This window comes from Ursus americanus, chromosome 8 (assembly GCF_024610735.1).
Source record: "Ursus americanus isolate L20-20 chromosome 8, mUrsAme1.1.p, whole genome shotgun sequence".
Lineage (NCBI taxonomy): Eukaryota > Metazoa > Chordata > Mammalia > Carnivora > Ursidae > Ursus > Ursus americanus.
Genome location: NC_142134.1, coordinates 5,640,688 through 5,660,792, shown reverse-complemented (window position 1 = coordinate 5,660,792; position 20,105 = coordinate 5,640,688). Strand labels below are relative to the sequence as shown.

Below are 20,105 nucleotides of genomic sequence, written 5' to 3'. Positions count from 1 at the left end.
TGCCAATCAGCTCTTCTTTGTTGGGGGATGGAAAGTCACCTAAAGACACTCTAAGTAAAGGCGGAAAAGAGAAGCCATGAGTAAGCAAAAGCCACGAGTAGGCAGAAGTCATGAGTGGGTAGAAGCTAAGAGTACACAGAAGTGGTGCAGTGGCTAAAAGAGCAGCGAGAAGTGAGTCAACGGTGGTGAGCACACTGAGAAGTCAGCAGCCAAGTTACCAAGATGGCGGCACTCTGAACCAGGGAAAGCAGGCCTCTGCTGCCAAGGAGCCAACCGGGTGCACCAGTCGTGGAAGTCACTGCTCCTGAGCGACCTTCCAGATACTTCACAATGTCCTCCTCCCTGTGGGATCGCGTTGTCCAGTGGTTTGATGAACACTATAGGTCTCAGCAGGAATGTGAAAAACTGGCCCACCTCCCCTCCGACCTCCTCCTCCTCAGCACCTCATTCATTCAGCTTTCTTGGAAACTGAAGCAGCTTCTCACCCATGCTTCTGCAATAAAGGAATATGTTCTGAGTATAACTAATTCTTCTTGGAAAAGGCTTCTACACACGTGCAGAAATGAAAAGGCCAACAAAGCTCCAAGGGGTTTCAAACCAATAAACCTCAGGAGTGTCTGTGGTTTTTTTCCACCACCAGCTCAGAGAGTCCTCTGTGTGCCACCTGGCAAGCTTCAGTTTCTTCTCTCTCAACCCACACAGAAAAGAAATGCAAAAATAGCATTAATAAGCCCTAAGGTCTGGGACTCTTCTGCTTCGGCATAATACAAGCACATTCCTTCCAGCTGCTGGATGAGAAACAGAGAGACAGGCATATGGAACGTGCACCCAGCCAGGCCAGATGGACCCCTCTGAGATTTACGGGACTGGGTCCTGATTCACCCCCCCCAAACCAGACCCTACTTGCAGCAGCTTTCTTAGAATAAAAAGGAGAGAAGCATTTCCCTACTTGAGAAAGGGTAACAGGACAAGACATTTCTAAAGCAAATGAGCATGGGGAGGGGGAGGGGGTCCTGGAGAGTTGGAGATGCAGCTTTCAACAGCATCCACAGGAAGCCCAAGCTGCAACCACAAGGCCACAGGGGAACCTGCTCCTTCAACACTCATCAGAGCTCCCCAAAAACATTGCAAGGCAAAGCCACCCTGACAACCCCCGAACAGCCATTTGCCCAGGGAACTGTGGCAGAGTCCAGAAAGAGGACTTGGATGGTGAAGAACCAAGAGATCACTGGGACCTGAACAGTCCGGGGGGGGGGGCGGTGTACAGTTGCAGGGGCAGCAAAACTCGGGGCCTGATGGAGAAGTGCAAGGTTAAAGGGGGGCCAGCTGCCTTAAAGGCATGTGGTTTCCTCCTAGTTTTTCTTGTCAAAAAAAAAAGGTCATCAGTGAGATTTAAGTAATCCCTTCTTACAGATAAAAAATAGCTATGACATCGGGTGCCTGGGTGGCTCAGGAGGTTGAGCGCCAACTCTTGATTTCGGCTCAGGTGGTGATCTCAAGGTCATGAGATCAGCCTGACAGGGCTCTGCGCTCAGCGGGGAGTCGGCTGGAGATTCTCTCTCCCTGTGCTCCTCCCCCTGCTCTTTCTCAAGTGCTCGCTCTCAAAATAAAATCTTCAAAAAAAAAAAAAAAAAGGCCATGACCTGCTTTGGGGAGAGGAAGAGGAGGAGAGACAGTCATCTTTCAGGCCTCCATAAAATCCTGCAATCAAGCAGTGGGTGGGGCGGCTAGCTGTGCCAAGTCGCACCCACTGGTGACACCCACAGGCCAGCAACGCCACCCCATTGCGAGGGACTGCCTCTCTGAACACAGAAACAAAGCCACAGGCAGAAGTGTCACTTTTCCGAATCCAGCCTGTGCCCAGACCATCCCCCAGATGCTTTCAATGCATGTTCTGACGATGGAGTACAAACCCAGAAACGGTCCTAAGTATAGTTTAAACCCAAATATGTGACAGAGGCTCTGATCATGGGGCCCCCCTCCAAACTAAAGTGGGGAGAAAAAAAAAAAGCAAACAGCCTAGTGGTGGGTGATCGCTGTTTTCTAGGGCCCCAGAGACAGAAGTCACTCAAGTTTTTGAGCAAACTCGGGATCCCCTGAGAGCTGCCAGGTGCTCTGCGCGTCCTGGGCATTCAGAGTGAGGGCACAGTGATTCCCTCAGGAGCTAGTCTAGCGGGGAGACAGGGCAGTAGGCTGCTGGGCAGAAGCGGTAGCAGTGGGGGCTGCGGGAGCAGAGAGGAGGGGCAGAAGGCCAGGTCGGCAAGTGCAGAGACAAAGCGGCAGGATCTGGCTCACTGAGGGGTCTGTGCGTGAGGGTCACGAGGGGTGCGCGCAGGCTAACGGGTGGGCGGCTGGAGCGGGGCTGGAACGAGAGGCCATTCTGAGCACGGGAGGCCCCGCGTACTTGCGTGCTAACGGAGCCCACAGCCTGGGCAGCAGGTGGGTGTTGCGGAAGCAGCTGGCCGGCTCTGGGGGGGTCCCGGTGGGCTAGAAAAGGGACCCAAGAGCTGCACCACTGAGCACACTCCCTGCCTGGCACTGGGCTCCCTGGATTAATTCGCCCTCACAATCAGCCTACCACGTAGGACCACTGCGCATGGCAGGAAACGGCTCCCAGACGGAGCAACTGCCAGCTCACCAGGTGAGGAAGTGACAGGGCAGGGACTGCCCACCTACCCCATGACGCTCTGCTGTCTGAGTAAAGCAAGCGGCAGTGGGCAAGAAGACTCTTATGTTCAACAGAACATGGTATATCTGTGTCTAAAATTTTAAGGAAGATACGTAACATGATGTTAGAATGGCATTTTTTGCCCTGGACTTCCCTGATCACTATCTGAAAACCAACGGGAGGAGGGAGACTAAGGCCTCCCCGCCCCACCCCTGCCACCACATCACACACCCCACAGACAAAGAGGAGCTTCTTCCTCTGGCACACCTCAGCAAAATCAAGCACACAGAAAGTGGCTTCGGGGAGAAGTGAGTGAGAGAATTTCCCTTCTCTGGAGAAAGCGGTCGCTGCGCTGTGCTCCCCAGCAGCTTGCTTTTCCCCTTAAACCCAGTGAGGAGTTTCAGGGGGCCTCCAGAGGGAGCTCGGAGACACAGTGATTAGGGCCAGACTGCCCAGGCAGGTGCCTGGGGGCTTGGCTCTGACTCCTGTCCTGGAAATCTAGGGAGACAGGAGGGCTCTAGGGCAGGAGAGGGCTGTTCTTGGTGAAACTGGCCTCACCCCCAGATGAGTGTGTCCAGGGAGAGGCAGCTGGGGGTGACAACAGGAAACCTCAGAAGGCAGAGTGTGCAGGGGAGCGCGGGCTGAGCAAGATGGCCGGGTCTGAGCAGCGGAACCACGCAGCCACCTAGACTAGAGAGAGCCACCAAACTCAAGGGAACCACAGACAGAGGGACTCAGCAGGGCAGCTTCAAAAAGACCACGATATCACCCCCTTCACCATCTGCCAGGTCCCAAGAGCACAGCCCCACCCCCTTCAGCTCCTGGAGGAAGTGGGGAGAGGAGCATCTGGTGAGTGGGGAAGGGGGGACAGGAGGAAGCAGGGGGCAAAGGCCTCACCTTGCCCCCCTCTTCGGGGGCCCAAGCAGATGGGGCTGGGCGAGGGAGAACATTGGAACACAAAGTCCGGGTTGGAGTTCTGAGGACTACCCAACTCGTCCGGGCCTGGACTTGTGCCTCAGAACGAGAGTAAGATGACGGGATCTGAGGGTGAACAACAAAGTCATGGAATTTTTGACCCACCTGAATTTTCATTCCTGAGAAATCCCTTTGAAAAAAGTTTACACAGACACAAAGAAGAAAAAGGTTTTCTATATGTCTCATGTGCTTGTTGGGCATGCTGGTTACAACACATGGGTTCACATGCTAACTTTGTGAGCTAGAGCTGTTCGGTTTTCAGATTTTTGTCTACAACAGAAAACTCAAGAGAATTACTTGGATAAGAGAGAGAGATGCGGACAAACTTACTACATTTCGGTCAATGAAATGCTATCTTCAAAGAAGGATTTTCGGCATCTCAGAAACGTCTCCTTAAAGTAGTTTCAAAGCCAAAGCATGCAGTGTTCTGTTCCAGTTATCTGGGGAACCCCCTCCACCTACGGCCTCCCTCTGGCTATGGAAACTTGACTGACACCGCTATGAATGGCCCGAATCACTGCATCTTCTGGTCTCAGATTTTCCTTCCCGGGAAAATTGGGGCAGTTTTTCCAAGGTGAGTCTTGGGAAACAATCTTGTCTAGGGACAGTGACAAGAAGCAACTGGAAGGTTCTGAAGTGAGAGTCATAGCGAGACAGTGGTCAGGGGAAAGCCTCCAGGACACAGAACCGTCCTTGTCCGTCCCCAGCAAAGCCGCAGAGACAAGCGGTACAGGCCAGAGCCCTTCTAACTCCTGTTCCCCTGCAGACTCGGGACGACCACCGACTTTCCTTCTAGCCCACTCCCTACCGAGCTGGGTGAGGACAAGGGAGGGTGAGGGAAGACGGGGGAAGGGCCCGCGGGGAGAGGCTAGACTTCCAGCATAACCTGTCTGGGCCTGAAAGAACCTCTGAAAGAACAGGTCATCCTTTTCTTAAAGTTTAACCCGAGGGATCCAGAGATCACGGAAGTGAAAACGAAAGCCCTTCAGGAAGAGCTATTTTTTCCTGTGCCGTCTTTCCGGTACATAAAGCTCCCCTGCATGTTCTCATTCATTAGCTCACACGCATCTGGGCATCTGCGGTGTACGCAGCTTGCAGCCTACCGAGTGGGGGCGGGGGAGGGTGCAGAAGACGGGCCTCTGCCTGCAAGGAGTTTTCAGGCCGGACAAGCCGGCCAGGCTGCACCCTCGGCCCAGCTGGCTAGCTGCAGGGCTGGGGGGCAGCAGGAGCCACGGGGCCTGCTCTGAAAAGCACAGTCTCCTGCCGGCCCCCGCCACTTCTGTCGGCAGCACCCCCACCTGCGATCGCTAGTGCCGTAGCACTCTGCCTCTTGCCCCGAGCTGAGCACTAAGTAGTCAGCATACATGTTGGGCAAAATGGAGAAGGAAAGGCACCCCTCATTTCCCCACGAAACAGGACCATCATATATTGATACCCATTTTTATGCTAGAAATAAACAGTTATTTTCTTTCCTGAGATCCCAAATTAATGGCTGCGTTGTTGTTTCCAACACTGTCCCACTATCAGATCGGACGTCAGAACCACGTCGTTCTGCTTGCTCTCGGGCTCTAAGACCTGTCCACACCGCACACCAACGAGAGATCCGACTGAGGCAACTTCACACCTCTCTAGCTGAGCGGAGATCAGAAAGTAAAGAAAAATGCCAAAGTGGATCTCTGGGGGACAGCGTACCAGGTAGGGGAGGAGCGAGGGTGAAGGGCCCAGGCAGGGGGTAGAGGTGGGGGGAGTTACGTTTGAGATTCTGGAGAAACGGTAATGTGGTCAGTGGGGGCTACGGCAGCGGGGAAGGGCACAGGTGGAACGTGAGGTAAGTAACGGGGCAGCATCTACGGCGTGGAGGGAGACGACAAGCTCACGGAGCTCACTGGAAGGTCTGGAGCAGAGATGGGATAAGATCTCCCTTACTTTTTTTTTAAAGTATAGTTGACATAAAATATTATATTAGTTTCAGGTATACAACATAGTGATTCATCGTCTATATACATTACAAAATGATCACCAAAGAAGTCTAGTTACCATCTGTCATCATGCAAAGTTATTACAATATCATTAACAATATTCCTCATGCTGCATTTTCTACCCTGTGACTTACAACTAGAAGTTTGTGCCTCTCAAAGCCCTTCAGCTATCTCACTCACTCCCCCACTGCCACCCCTCTAACCACCGGTTTGTTCTCTGTATTTAGGAGTCTGTTCTATTTTCTTAGATTCCACATGTAAGTGAAATCGTATGGCATCTGTCTCTCTCTTTTTTTTTAAGATTTTATTTATTTATTTGACAGAGAGAGAGAGTTCACAAGCGAGGGGAGCTGTAGAGGGAGAGCGAGAAGCGGGTTCCCCGCGGAACAGGGAGCCCGATGCGGGGCTTGATCCCAGGACCCTGGGATCATGTCCTGAGCCATGCGTAGACGCTCAACAGACTGAGCCACCCAGGCTCCCCTCTCTCTCTGACTTACTTCACTTAGCAGAGTACTCTCTAGGTTCATCCATGTCGCAAATGATAAGACTGCATTCTTTTTTACAGTTGAGTAACGTTCCATTATATAATACACACCACACCTCCTTTACCCTTTCATCTGTCAATGGACACAGGATGCTTCCATACTCTTGATACTGTAAATAATGCTGCAATGAACACGCTGCGTGTGTCTTTTCGAATTAGTGTTTCTGTTTTCTTGGATAAATACCCAGAAGTGGAATTGCTAGGTCACCTGGTATTCCTATTTTTAATTTTTTGAGGAAGCTCCCTACTGTTTCCCACAGTGGCTGCACCAATCTACATTCCCACCGACAAGGCACAAGGGTTCCCTTTCCTCCACATCCTCACCAATATTTGTTATTTCTTGTCTTTTTGATACTGGCCACTCTACCTTACACTTTATTATTTTTTTTTCTCAAGATTTTATTTATTTATTTGACAGAGAGAGAGACAGCCAGCAGAGAGGGAACACAAGTAGGGGGAGTGGGAGAGGAAGAAGCAGGCTCCCAGCAGAGGAGCCTGATGTGGGGCTCGATCCCATAACGCCGGGATCACGCCCTGAGCTGAAGGCAGACACCTAACCGCTGTGCCACCCAGGCGCCCCTCTACCTTACACTTTAGAAGGATCACTCTGGCTGCTTCACAGAGATGTGCCTGGGGTCGGGGTAGGGGAACAAAAGGCGAGGCCAGGGAAACACCTGAAGGCTTCCGCACTAACCAGGAAGATGTGGGGGCAGCTGTGATCAGGCCGTACCAGTGGAGGCGATGAGAAGAAATGAGATTCCCCACACTTTCTCAAGGCAGAGTTGACAGTGTTTGCAAATGGACTGAACGTGGTGGGAGAAGAAAAGAAGGAAGGGTGTCAAGAAAACTTGAGCAAGTGGAAGGAGAGAGCTGCCATTTACTACATTTGGGAAGAACGGGTTTAAGGGGGGGAATCAGAAGTGTTGTTTTAGATTAAGTTTCAGAAGCCACTGGACATTTAAGTGGAGATGTTGGGTAAGCTGATGGCCACACATGTCCGGAGTTCAGATAAGGTCCGCGTCAAAAGACCTGAATTTGGAAGTCATAAGTGACAGATGGCATCTGAAGCCTCAAGCTTGGACAAGATCACCTAGAGCCTGAGTGAAGACAGAGAAGAGGTCTCAGGACTGAGCCTGGGGCAAAGCAGTATGAGGAGGCATTGTCTGTGCGGCAGGAAAACTAGGGATGTGGGATATCTCAGAAGCCAAGCAAGGAAAACATTTCTAGAAGGGGGAAATGATAAACCGTGCCTCAGTCCTTGCTTTACTGACAGAGTTTCTGGGTTCCTGGATGAGAAAAAATGATGTGTTCTGGGACCTAGTGTGGGTTCACTAAGCAAGTACCAGGTTCAACAAAGTTCCTAGGCTGGTTAATTAGAGATAAGATGAAGGATATAGTCTGTCTACAAAAACAAGAAGCAGAAAAACAGTCTGATGCAATGACAAGCAGATGGATTAGTAACTGCTTGACTGATGACACCCAAGGGCACATATAAGTGAATGAGTGTCAACCTCAAAGGAAATTTCCAGTGACATGTCATTGGGCTCTGTCCTTAGCCTCCTCAACATATCGATGGCTTTCATCAGTGATAACTAAACATGACTGCAATCAGAACCATCTAGGAGGCTGGTGAAAATAGAGCATCCCAGTGTCCACCCCAGACCTACTGAATCAAAAATTCCCAGACAGCACTGGAGGACAAGGAGCTAAAGGCCTGAGTTAGAAGAAAGAATTGAGGGAGCAGCTTGACCAAATGTACAGCTAAACCAAGTTCAGTGGAAAGGGGAATGTGCTGGATGACAACCGGGTACATGGAATCTTGCATTTGAGTCTGAAAAAATCCACCAGACATGAGGTGGAAAGGGTACACTCAGCTGGATCTGAGACCAGCTTGGGAATACCCGTGATCGACAGCAGGATCTCAAGCTGCACGGAACACAGATGGGAGGAGAAGGGACATAATCCAGCCATACCCACTCTAGTCTCGAAAGCACCCTCTCAACAGTACAGGGGACACACTAGAGAAAGGTCAGAGGAGCAAGACCAAGATGGTAAAGGGACTGCCCCGCAAAGAGAAGCACATGTTTAGCTGGGAAACTCAGAAGAAACCAGGCCTCCACCCTGAATATCTTAAGGGCCGACATGCAGAAGGACTTGCCCTGCAGGATCCAATAGGGTTGATCTACAATCAATAAGTAAAAACTAGTAGGACAGGATTCTACTTTGGTAGAAGGATTACCCAACACTAAGGGTAATCCAAAGAGACAGAAGTGCTGAATAGTTTTCCACAGAAATTGCTAGACTTATATATACCCCCAAATTAGCATTTATTACCATGTACTAGTTTATGTACGTGTGTATGTATATATACACATATGCACACCCTTCCTACACTGTATATTCCCTGAAGAATTACATCCCCAGAGTCCAGCACAAGCCCTGTCCTGTGCTATGTGCTCAATAAATGCTGTTCGAAAAGTAAGTTGATTATGGATGGATGCTGCCAAGCCTGTTATACAGGTGATTCGTGCTACGAATTGTTAATATTCCTTCTAAAATAGCAGGTCCTATGATTTCTGAAAAACTGCACAAAAACCAGTTTCCCCTGGAGACACAGTCATCCTTTGCATCTGCACAGGCGATTCAGAATTTAGATAAAATGGATTACTTCATTATTATGTCTAAAAGTCAATGGTAGGGACGCCTGGGTGGCTCAGTAGGTTAAGCATCTGCCTTCTGCTCAGGTCATAACCCCGGGGTCCTGGGATCGAGCTCCGCGTCAGACTCCCTGCTCAGCGGAGAACCTGTTTCTCCCAGTCCTCTGCTGCGCCCCTTTCTCTCTCTTGCTCTCTATGTCAAATAAATAAATTCTTTAAAAAACATTAAAAAAATAAAAGTCAATGGTAATATTAGCCCTAGGTTTAAGGCTCAGCCAGGTATTCTGTATGTATTGGGGGGGGGGGTAATAATTTTTGTCTCGAATGTTTCTGTACGCTACATAAAAATGTGTAAAGCCTTGTCTCTACTGAGGAAATCTGATCCTTCCAGCTGTGACCCCATTTGGAGATTTTCCAAATCTAGGCGTTCCCTTGAGTAAGTGTCACCACATCCCTACTGGGGGGAGGAGCGCGGTTTACTGATTCTTGGGCCAGTGTTAGCGGCTCAGGAGGGGCACGCTGCCCATCACCCTTGGCCAAAGTCTGGGTCACCCAGAATTTCACCCTGTCAGAGGCCTGGTCTAGCTGAGAAGTTAACCAAACTGGGTTCCTACATGTCCTCTACCCTCTGCTACCTCCCCTTGGTCCCGGCTCACAGAGCCCTGCTACACAGTAGCTGCGTGACTGGCCGGGAAACTGCCCATTTGCTGGCGGTGGCCTGGACAAAGAGGGGACTGCTGTTCCCCCCCCACCCAAAGACCACAGCACCCCCCTGCTCTGATAATTGTGTGACACTGCCGGCTTTAGAACCTTGTGATTTTATCACAGAAGAGACATTTGGAGCAACTGATGAAACAAGAAGGTAATTATATTTCACAAAGAGAAAAAAAAAAACCTTCAAAATTACCAATGGTCTGTTTATTGCTACCACAGACAATTAGTTCATTTAATGCCTTCCAACATCTTTTCAAATCCGATAGAAATGGACTCTTATTAAAGGAGGATTATAAAAAGCTGTGTTATCCGACATTAACCAATCAGAAGACTTCTAACAGTGACATTTCTGAGACTGCACCAGTACAAACCTACAAGCCCACAAGGGGCCACGCGGAAGCGAGTCATAATCCAAAAGACGACCAGTATTCAACAGAAAAGTTTCTGGAGACGAAATTATGTCTGTTTGGGGAACCTGTCTCTCTTCATCACTGCCCTCCCTGCCTCAGAATATTGCTGGCAAGCAGTTAGTTTTCTGTAAAACATTTTCTATTCTGTAGAAGTATGTTGTAAATGAACAGAGGGTGGTTCACTTTCAAAACTCAGGATTTACTTTGAGTTTTGACACAGTCTGAACATTTTTGTTACTTGCAGAAATTTCTACTGGCATCTGAGGGGCTTTTGTTTGCTGGACTTTCTTAGTTTTGCTCTCCTAATACACAGAACATCTCACAGAAACTCTTGGCTTCAGGCCATGGTCAAGGTCAAAGGAAGAAATACCGAAGGGATAGCAGACAGGTCTTCTGGGAAAACTGAAACTAACCTCTGTGTTTGCGAGTTCTCACCCATTCACACACTCCCTCACTCTTGCGAGGTGAGAGATAAAATGCTCTCAATGATTCCACTCCCAAAGAAGGAAGAAAAAAGGAGTTCATGTTAATTTTTGAATTGTAGTACTTGGCCTCAGTAGAACTTGTCAAGAAACAATTAAAAGGTGCAGATGGGAAGTAAGGCAGAGAAGAGGACACAGGGTGGTGGGGCCATGAGCATGCTGTTTAGAGCATAAACTGTCCAGAACACTGATCTTCACCATAGCCTAGAATATGCTACACCGTATTTCCAGATTATTTCCTAGGAATTTTGCTCATAAATATGTAAATATTGTAATCATACTGTATATTGTATTTGCTCATAAATTTTGAACATTCCTAAATACTTTCAATCAGCAGGCAAGTATTCACATTCTTTAGTACTAACATGAAGTTTATCTGATACTCAAACATGAATTATATCCAGCTTCCTTCATACAACATGCCAATAATAGCTTATTATATAATGCTCACACTGAAAAGAAAATTCATCTTTATGGCCTGAGTAATCTTCCAAAGGGGTAAAAGAGAGAGAGAGAGAAGGCTGCAGGTGGTTTAGTGGTGTTTATAAGCATTACTGAAATTCTCGTGCCAGAGTGAGGAAATGCTCCACAAAAATAGTTATCTCTAACTAACTGATCCAATTTCAACACGTGTTCTGTTACTTTTGTAATTATTCTGATACAATGACTGATTTAGTCTTCATTCCTAAAGAGCTTTTGAAATATGACATTATCTTCCAAGAACATTTTCTTTCCTTAAAGAACCATGTTTCTTTATACTCTGCAGTTGTCAAAGAGGAAAAGGAGACAACAATGTAGTATAATGGGTAGCCTCTAACAACCAAAATGGGTGCATTTCATGATATTCAACTTACTTTTTCATTCCACGCCCACAGTCCAATTCCAAGAAATGCTATTCCCAAAAACTGAAAGAAAAAAAGAAAGAGTGTTAAGTATAAGGGTAAATGCCATGTTTTTACGAATACAAATAAAGTTTTCAACCAATTCCTTTGTCACTTTACCAGACTGAGCAATACTCTTATCTAAAATCTGAGTAACAGGCCCTTAACAGAAAAAGAAATACCATAATTACCTTGATTAAAATTAAGCACTAAGAAGGGTTGAGTAAAGAAACCATGGTATGTATATTCAATGGAATATTATTCAACCTCAGAAAAGAAGGACATCCTGTCATTTGCAACAACATGAATAAACCTGGAGGGCATTATGCAAAGTAAAATAAGCCAGTGGAGATAAATACCACTTAGTATTGCTTACATGTGGAATCTAAATAAATAAATTGAACTCATAGAAACAGGGTAAAAAAGTGGTTGCCAGGGGCCAGGGAAAATAGAAAAAGGTTAGCAAAAGGGTACAAGCTGTAGGATGAATAAGGTCTGAGGGTTTAATTTAAATACGATGACCACAGTTGGTAACACTGCTTTGTAAAACTGAACTTCCACTAAGGAAACGGAAATGACGTCACACACAGGAAGGTAACTATGTGCTGGATGTGTTAACTCAAGGGTGGGGAATTCCCGCACAACCTGCACGCATGCCGAATCATCACGCTGTACTCTTTAACCATCTTATAATTGTATTTGTCAATTCTATCTCAAAGCTGGAAAAAAAATTTTTTTTCAAAAAGAAGGGTTGGGGACACGTAGATGCTTCAAAGTCATTGACATTTTGAAGGACAATAATTAGGGAGAACTTTGAGTAAAACCAAAGTTATTAATACTATTTAATGCTGCCTTTCAGTGTAGGAGAGGGCACAGTTCCTGCCCCCATAAGTCCAAGCCCCCCGGAGTTCACTAGAAAATGGAATACCAGGGACATGAGCGGAAGCGAGCCGGTGATTCTCTCTATACCGTCGTGCCATTGGAAATGGGCCAGGAAGAGGGCACACAGAAGCCCTGAACACACTCTTCATCACTTCTTCAAAAGGTAACATGAATCTGACAAAGCCCAACATGACCCAAAGAAAAGTCCTGGGTTCTTCCATTTTTCAGAAACTTAAATGACTTCTATCGTCCTTGAGAGGGTTTCCACGGCTTGGCCTGGTCTCAACTCGTGCTGTAACTTCGTGTATACCAGGGAGCACTACAAACACACAGTGAGATAAAGGGGCACCAACGCAGAGCTGCCTCTTGCACAGCCACACGCCCCACCCCGGTACTGCCCGCGAGCTGTGCTGAGTGGGGGTGGGGAGCAAGCAGTAACCAGGGGGATCTCTCATTGCAGTTGTCACTTTATTCCATCTGCTGCTCTGAGATACATATTTTTCTCCACATTTTAACATGTCTGAAATCAGGACAGGTCTTAAAATCGATGGTATCTCAGTTTTTTCCCCTTGATTTTACCTAAAATAATAACAGGTCTTGTAATCAGGGTGTCCCATGCTTGATGACACATTGCACAGGGCTGTCCACCCCCTCAGAGCTCAGTGGTCAGGACCAGGTGTAATGGGCCATGAGCAAAGACACATCTTATTCCTCATCTTCATTGCCAAGCGCAACTCTGAATTTCCTTCCCAAACACTGAAGTGAAGAGAGCGCGGGCAGGTTAACGAGCAGTTTCAATCTGATGGCAGCAGCGCACCCTGTTTATTTTACTAACATCTTGATTAAGTTAAATGTCAGGAAAGCTGTCCACGGAGAGGGGTGCACAGAGAAGACGAACGTGAGGGTGGTTGTTCTTTGCTGTTCTGCGGAAATCTGAGAGCTGTCCCCCTGGCAAGGTCTTCATTAGCAGCAGGGGGCTGCTGACGCCATGTGGGCATCGGCTCATCAATCCGAGGGGGGCTGGGGGAAACAGCAGGCGCGGAGGGGAAAGGTGGGACTGAAAAAAAACAGACGGCTGACAGCCCTGAAAATGTGGTTGTGTTTTTAGAAGCAGAATTTCCCAAATGTCCCACCAATTACCGGACTCCACAGTGAAATCGCATCCAGCACCTTCGGACCCCCAGACGCAAAAGCACCAGCTTGTCCCTGATTCGGCAAAGGCAGAGGACCCCTTCTTGCTCCTGCTCTCAGGGGTCTGAAAGCAGAGGACCCCTTCCTTCCTGCTCCTGCTCTCAGAGGTCTGAAAGCAGAGGACCCCTTCCTTCCTGCTCCTGCTCTCCGAGGTCTGAAAAGGGTTTAGAAAGAGTTGTTGTTGTGAACACCCCGACAGAAAACTATGGTTGGTCCCTCTGCGGCCCTGGTCAGAGTGCTGGGTTACATTTTTGGTGGAAAATGACAAACGCACCAGTCCCCAAAATGACTCCAAGGTACCTGGGCCTCTGTAGTACAAAAACAGAGCAATTCGGCACGTTACTTTCATATGTACAGGTCCTAGGCACAACAGGGTACCGAGCGACTAGTGCAGACACAGCATCCAATCGGACCTCGAAATCCGAGTGCTTGACTTCACACCCCAGTGAGATGTCTCACCTTCTCACAACTAAAGCTCTTCATGGACAGATGGCCAAACACCTTCCCTGATGCAGTACTTAATCACCACCCCCACAAGCAACGGATGGGATGGCGTGGCAGAGAACATCACGGTCAGCTGTGCCTCGTGGGGGACATGTCCCTGCAGAGGGCTCCTGGCTAATCGCTAACATCTAATTCTTATTCCCGGACGGGCACTGTGTTTATTAGTGCTTTGTATGCAGTGTTTCTTTTAAGCTTCACAACAACTTAATTGTGGAATAGGCACTGTTACTAGCCCCATTTTAAGAAAGGGAAGAATGAGGCTTACAGAGCTTCATTTGCTTAAGAAGCACGCCGCTACTGAATGAGGCAGCAGAGATGTGACCATGAGAAGACTGACATCGAGTACACGCTCTCACCAGCCTGAACAATTCCCATCTTCCCCCATGGCATAGAAAGTAGAGGCATTTAGGTTAGAATTACACGTGATAGGACGAGGACATCATATATTCCTCCCCCAGCAAGAGGCAAAACAATTAAAACCTTGCCTTCACACAAGGACTGGTTGTAGAACAGAGATTCCCATATGCGTGTCAGCAATGGAATGATCTAGAAGAACAGAGAAATTCAACGGTGGGTCAACTTTCTCCTCTTTGTATGAAGCTCTCCTCTCTTCTGGGCACTTTGAAAACTCCTTTTCCTTCACAGATCATATAAACAGATTGGAAACCAGTGATTTTCCACCAAGAGGAGAAGGGGAGGGGGCATCAGAATTTAAAGAAGACTCACGGACAATTTCCTCTACAATCCTGCTCTAATACTTCCTGCTTTAACTGTGACTCTCCAAACAAGGTTTAAGAATCTGAAGAAAAAACACCGCACGTGAAGTCAAGGAAAGCACTCGATACCCAAGCCCCAAGCGAGCGAGCGGCAGCGCAGGGCCGGGGCCTCAGTGCACATACCTTCGGTGCTACATCACTAGCAAACGTCCTCCCGATTACTCTCAGCCCATATGTTTTGTTTTAAAATCAAGTTGTTCCAGCTTCAAATAATTAAACAGAAAAGAGCCAAAAAACAGAGCCAGGCACGCCGCACTTGAGGCACACTGAGCTTCCCCTTTCCCACCTCCAGAAGAAAAGTCGACCATAAACCACCAAACTGACCTCATTCTGAAACCTTGGGGCCAACTTCCAGGGAAAGGGGAACAACACTTACAGTCAACTCTCCATTCTTTTGGAAAAGGCAGGGGGGTGGGATGGGGGGGGGGACCCAGCAGATCTGAGGCCTCTCCCCATGTGGCCATACAGACAAACATGCAGCACAAATGGGTGACCGCCCAATTTTTGATGTTTTAAAATGGGTAACAATAATTTTGCCAACATTTGTTCAATGCTAAGTATGAACTAGGCACTGTGTTTTATACCAATTCACTAAGACAGCACTGCTTAATACAGCAGCCGCTAGCTACCGGGCATTCAAAATGTGGCTCGTGCACACGGAAATGTGCTAACACGTGTAAGACATGCACCGGATTTTAAAGACTTAATATAGATTAAAAGAATGGAAAATACTCAGTTATTTTATTACTGATTATATGTTGAAATTATAAACTTTGGATTTTTCAAATTAAATAGAATATATTATTTAAATTAATTAATATTATCCCCCCATTTTATAGATAAGGAAACACACCTCAGAAACTTTAAGTCGTGTTGCTCAGGAGATTGGAGTCCTCAGCCCAAGCTCAAAACCGTTTTAGTACTTTCCTGAAACTCTTGTCCTAAGACTCAGAATCGCCCCTGTAGTTTCTACGCACTCCAGGCACAGGTGTGTATTCCTGGCTGGAATAGAAAATGGCGCTAGGGGGAAACTGAGAGGCATGCTGAAGGAAGCCTGCTGGGCGCGGCAGAGTAAAAGCCAGCAGTGCTGACACTCAGGAAAAGCTAGAGGGGAAAATGGCCCTAGGATATGACTAGGGCAACAGAGCATCTCTGCCAGGAGGGACACATCTGCCCCCTTTTGGGGACTGTAAACAGAAGACCTCTTTCTCCATCCGTTGCTTCAGCCCTAGCTGAGCCTCCAACACCTTGGAAGCAGAATGGCGCCCCATCCTAACTGGTATTATAGACAACTTAAGAAGCCACTCATCCATCCATCTGCAACCTTCAGACATTCTTGAGTTCTTACTTTGTGCTGGGTACTACATTTCTCTTGTGAGGAATATAGATACAGTCCTTGCCGCCAGTGAGCATACGGTCCAGTGAGAGATTTTAATCAAAGCATAAAAGACAAAATTGCCCTTGGGGGTGCTATTAAGGAGAAGAAATTAAGGCCAATACAGACTAAAGAGGAAGACCTGACCTAGAGAGCAGTCCAGGAGGGTTTCCCCTATGTCAGGGATGTAGGAACTGGGGTCTGAAAGATGAAAAGATGTTAATAGGCAAAGAGAGAAAGGACGAGTGTTTCAGGCAGTGGGAAGAGAATGTGCAAAGGCCCTGTGGTGAGAGGAAAACAGCAAGTAAAAAGGTCTAAAAGGTGATTGGTGCGACTGGTGCGTGGAGAATGGGAGCCAAGTGGCAGATCTGTCATTAGAGATGTGAGCGTGGACCAGCTCATGCAGGGCCCCATAAGGCACATTAAGGAGTTCAGTCATTATGGTAAGAGTGACAGGAAGCCTTCTAAGGGCCATCTGTGTGTAGTCGGCTGGTGTGGGGCAAGGACACAGGCCTTTATCAGATTTGGGCTGCAGAAAAGGTAAGAGAGAGTCCAGAGTGGACACACAGGGACTGGAAGGAGGTGGCTTTAATCATGCAGACAATACCTGATTGTGTACTGGATGGAAATGTGAAGAAAAAGATGGAACTGAGACTATTTAGAAGTAAAACTGACATTTTCAGTGATGGCTCGATATGGTGAAGGGGGGGGCAAGGGTGAAGGAGAGGGAGGGAGGTGTTAAGGATAATTCCTGTTTCTGGCATCTTCTACATGGAGACTACGGCTCTTCAAAATCCATCTTACGTCCTCTGACAGAAATAAATCTCAGGTGCCAATTTCATAACCAGCTTAATATCGAGTGGTATTTCTGAAGGACAGCTTTCTTTTATGGTATTCTGCCTGCTATCTGAATTCTCTTTATAAAGGAGCATATTTCAGCTTGTATACTTAAAAAAATAAGTTATTTCAAACCTATACACACGTCAACCTCCCCCCACTTTTATTCATAAAAGGAAGCAGTTATGTACAGGTGTACATTAAAGGTCACCGGCAACTCTTAAATAGACATTTTCAATCCTCTTTGCTGAAAAAACAACAATTACGTCAATGGCATCTGCCCAGCATTCCGTGAACAGACTCAAAATAACAATGCAGCAAGGTAAACATGACAGAGGAAAAATAAAGATCAGGTCAATCCTCTCACCTAAATTAGAGCCTCAAAAATATTATCCAAAATAACAGTGGAAGAAACTGTTCTTCCTTCGACATTCTGATGAGGTTTTAAAAAAAAATTTAAGCTCTGCCTGAATAAACAGGAGAGATTCACTGAAAACATTTGGCACTGAGAGAGGAAAGAGTGCCTTTAGGGGGAAAAAATGTATTTTCCCTAAACTACAACACAGGTACTTTTCATTAGATGTTTGCTGACACTTTCCTGTGACCAACACCCCAGTTCTGGCAGGGATGGGGGGGTGGAGCAGTCCACACAAGTGTGTTAAATACTCATGCTCACAAAACACACGCTGTCTTTATAGAGCAAGGGCTGATATTAGGTATAAAAAGCCCCCGGGCGTAATTCTTGCCATGTCAGAGGAGTAAGCCTGGGCCGGGTAGAAAATTCAATACACAGAAAGTCAATCCCAATTTTGCCACCGGGCCCCCGCGTCCCAGCTGGGGCATTCAAACTGTCCGGAATGCTCATGAGAAGATGGCATGACAGATAAAGCTCAAACCTGTAAACAGGACGTTCCCCATCTGAGCCAGGGGTTACCCTGTCTCACGTCATTGCCCCGACAGCCTCCGTGCTGCCTGAACACCTGAACCACGGCACCCGCTGAATGCCACTGCCAGGGCTCCGAGGTCCTGTGATCTCGGGAAAGGCTCTTCGTTCATTAACACGTATCTGAGCATCTCTTAAGAGCTAGGCAGCGGTCCAGGGGTTTTGGATAAATCAGGAAACAAAACAGACAAAAGTGCCTGCTCTCACGGGGCTGACGTTCTAGCTGGGCTGGATGGGGAGGGAAAGGCCATACAAAGAAACATTAATGAGTAGCGTATATAGAATTTTAAAAGGTACGAAGTTCTGTGGGAAGGAAGAACAGCATAAAGGGCCTGAAATGTGGCTCAAGGTGAAGGAGGTGCTGTGATATTAACATAGAGAGGCCAAGGCAAGTCTCCGTGAAGGAAGCGAGGCATAAGGAAAAATAGAGATGGAGGAGTTGGCTGGTAGATATGGGGGGTGGGGGAGTGTTGCAGGCAAAGGAGCAGCCCCGCGGGGCCCCACGGCAGAGGCAACAGGAGCCAGGTGGGGTGAGGCTCTGAAGCCCCAGGGATGCCCGGGAGCTCCTCCGGGAGATAAAGCAGCACTGGAGGGTTTCCTGACTTCCTAGAGCCCCATGGTTCTCCTCTGTCTGGTGGAGATAATAATGGAGGGAATGAGAGCACCTAAGGAAATGCACAAATGACGGGCAGGGTCAGCGTGATCATGCAAGACCGGGTGGCATCCCAGGAGCCCGTGGCAGCCCCTGGTGTGGTCAGTCCTTTGTGCCTATTCGGGCCCTCCCCTTCCTCACGCGTTTCTCTGGCTGCCTCCTCTGCCCAGACGTACAGCGGGTCCAGAGGAAGCCCTGCTTCGAGCCCTGCCTCCTCCGAGTAGGAGAAAACCTCCTGGTTCACAGTGACCCGAAGCGCATCTCTTCTGAACTTCTGCACTACCCGCCGCCTGGACCCTTGATGACATTCACCCACCCAGAGGATCGTAAAGACGTGACACACCTGGACTCAGACCGAAGTGATGCGGGCTGTGCAACCAGAGCGCCTGCGCCCAGCTGAGGGGCAGCAGCACCGCCCTCCAATGAATCGTCTCCCTCTCCTGATAGCAGCCGGAGGATCCTTCCGCTTCTGGGAACAGTGTAGACAAGCACGCCTGAGCGTTTAAAAGAAACTCATAAACTCTAGTCAGAATACAGAGATCATGTTTAATTTAAGATCTTTTCTATTTATCTTAGCAATCTGACTCAGGAATTTCGGGTATGCACGGACCCAGAATTTAAAAACCGACTAATTTTGAAATACCACATTAAAAAAAGTTTCTTCCCATCAGGGCTTCTTGATGCATCTTCCCTCTCCCTAACTTTAGCACTCCTTGTTTTTTGTGTTATATCCTTTGTAAATGGGTTTTAGTTTCATTATGCTTGCTTTAAAAATAGAACTCTTTTGCAAGAATGTGGGATATAAATTATATTGTTGAGGTTGGGGTAGCTTCTCAGTCTACACCCTCCTCCCTTTTTGAAAACTGGCCCGCACCCACAACGATGGACCCCTGCATCCATGTTTGTGAAGGAGGGTCACTCCCCCCTTCCTAGACTGATGAGTTGACCAAGATGGGTGGGACATGTGGCTCAGGAAGAGTCATTCCAGCAAATACTAGGTTGAGACAAGAGTCTCTCTTCCCAGGAATGAGGTATTGGACACAGTGATTTTTGTCAGCCCCAGTCTCCCTGATGCTAGAACAGACCAGGGTGTGGTGGAGAAAGGACCCTTGGCTGCACTTCCTGATCCTGGGTGCCAAGCAGTGCCCTGAGTCCTGAGGATACGCCCCCGCCTCCCATCTTAGCTCAAGCTTCTCTGGGGGCTTTCTGTTACTTGCAACCAAGAGAGTCCTAAGACAACAAATAAGAGACCGGATTAATTTCCTTCACGCTTAGTCCTGTGACAAGCTCCCTGTTAACAATAAAGCCTGCAGAACAGGCATGAGCCCTGGAGACTAATAAAGATCTGGTGGACGGTGTTGCTCCTTTCCAAATGACCGAGTAGGAGCTTTAGTGGTTCTACATAATTCAGCCACACATGCCCGTGAAAGAGAAGAAAGAGCTGCCCTCTTCCTGGTTGTTGAGTTCTGGAAGCCGAAGGATATAGTCAGAGCACAAGAAATGGTCCCAAAGCAAGAGGCTGGAGGAAGGATAAGAGGGAGCAGGAGAAGAGCCTCTTCTGTAGTTCTGTGTTCTCTCCTCCTGTCTTCCCAGAAAGGGCGGAAGGGCTCTCTGCCTTTGAACTTGTACCACACC

The 20,105-nt window shown here is 47.8% G+C and overlaps 1 protein-coding gene and 1 long non-coding RNA gene across 3 annotated transcripts in view; one reads left to right on the top strand and one right to left on the bottom strand.

The window, feature by feature from the left end:
• TSPAN5 (tetraspanin 5) overlaps window positions 1-20,105 on the bottom strand; it is a 157,884-nt gene that overhangs the window by 19,154 nt on the left and 118,625 nt on the right. For both annotated transcript variants that reach the window (XM_045792202.2, XM_045792212.2), the window contains exon 2: window positions 11,284-11,334. In XM_045792202.2, coding sequence (XP_045648158.1) covers window positions 11,284-11,334 — 51 coding nt within the window. The remainder of the gene's footprint in view (window positions 1-11,283; window positions 11,335-20,105) is intronic.
• Window positions 3,507-15,062, top strand: LOC148109517 (uncharacterized). Its single transcript, XR_015725416.1, has 4 exons — window positions 3,507-4,217; window positions 5,171-5,338; window positions 12,170-12,355; window positions 13,301-15,062. It is a non-coding gene; the product is annotated as an uncharacterized LOC148109517 (long non-coding RNA).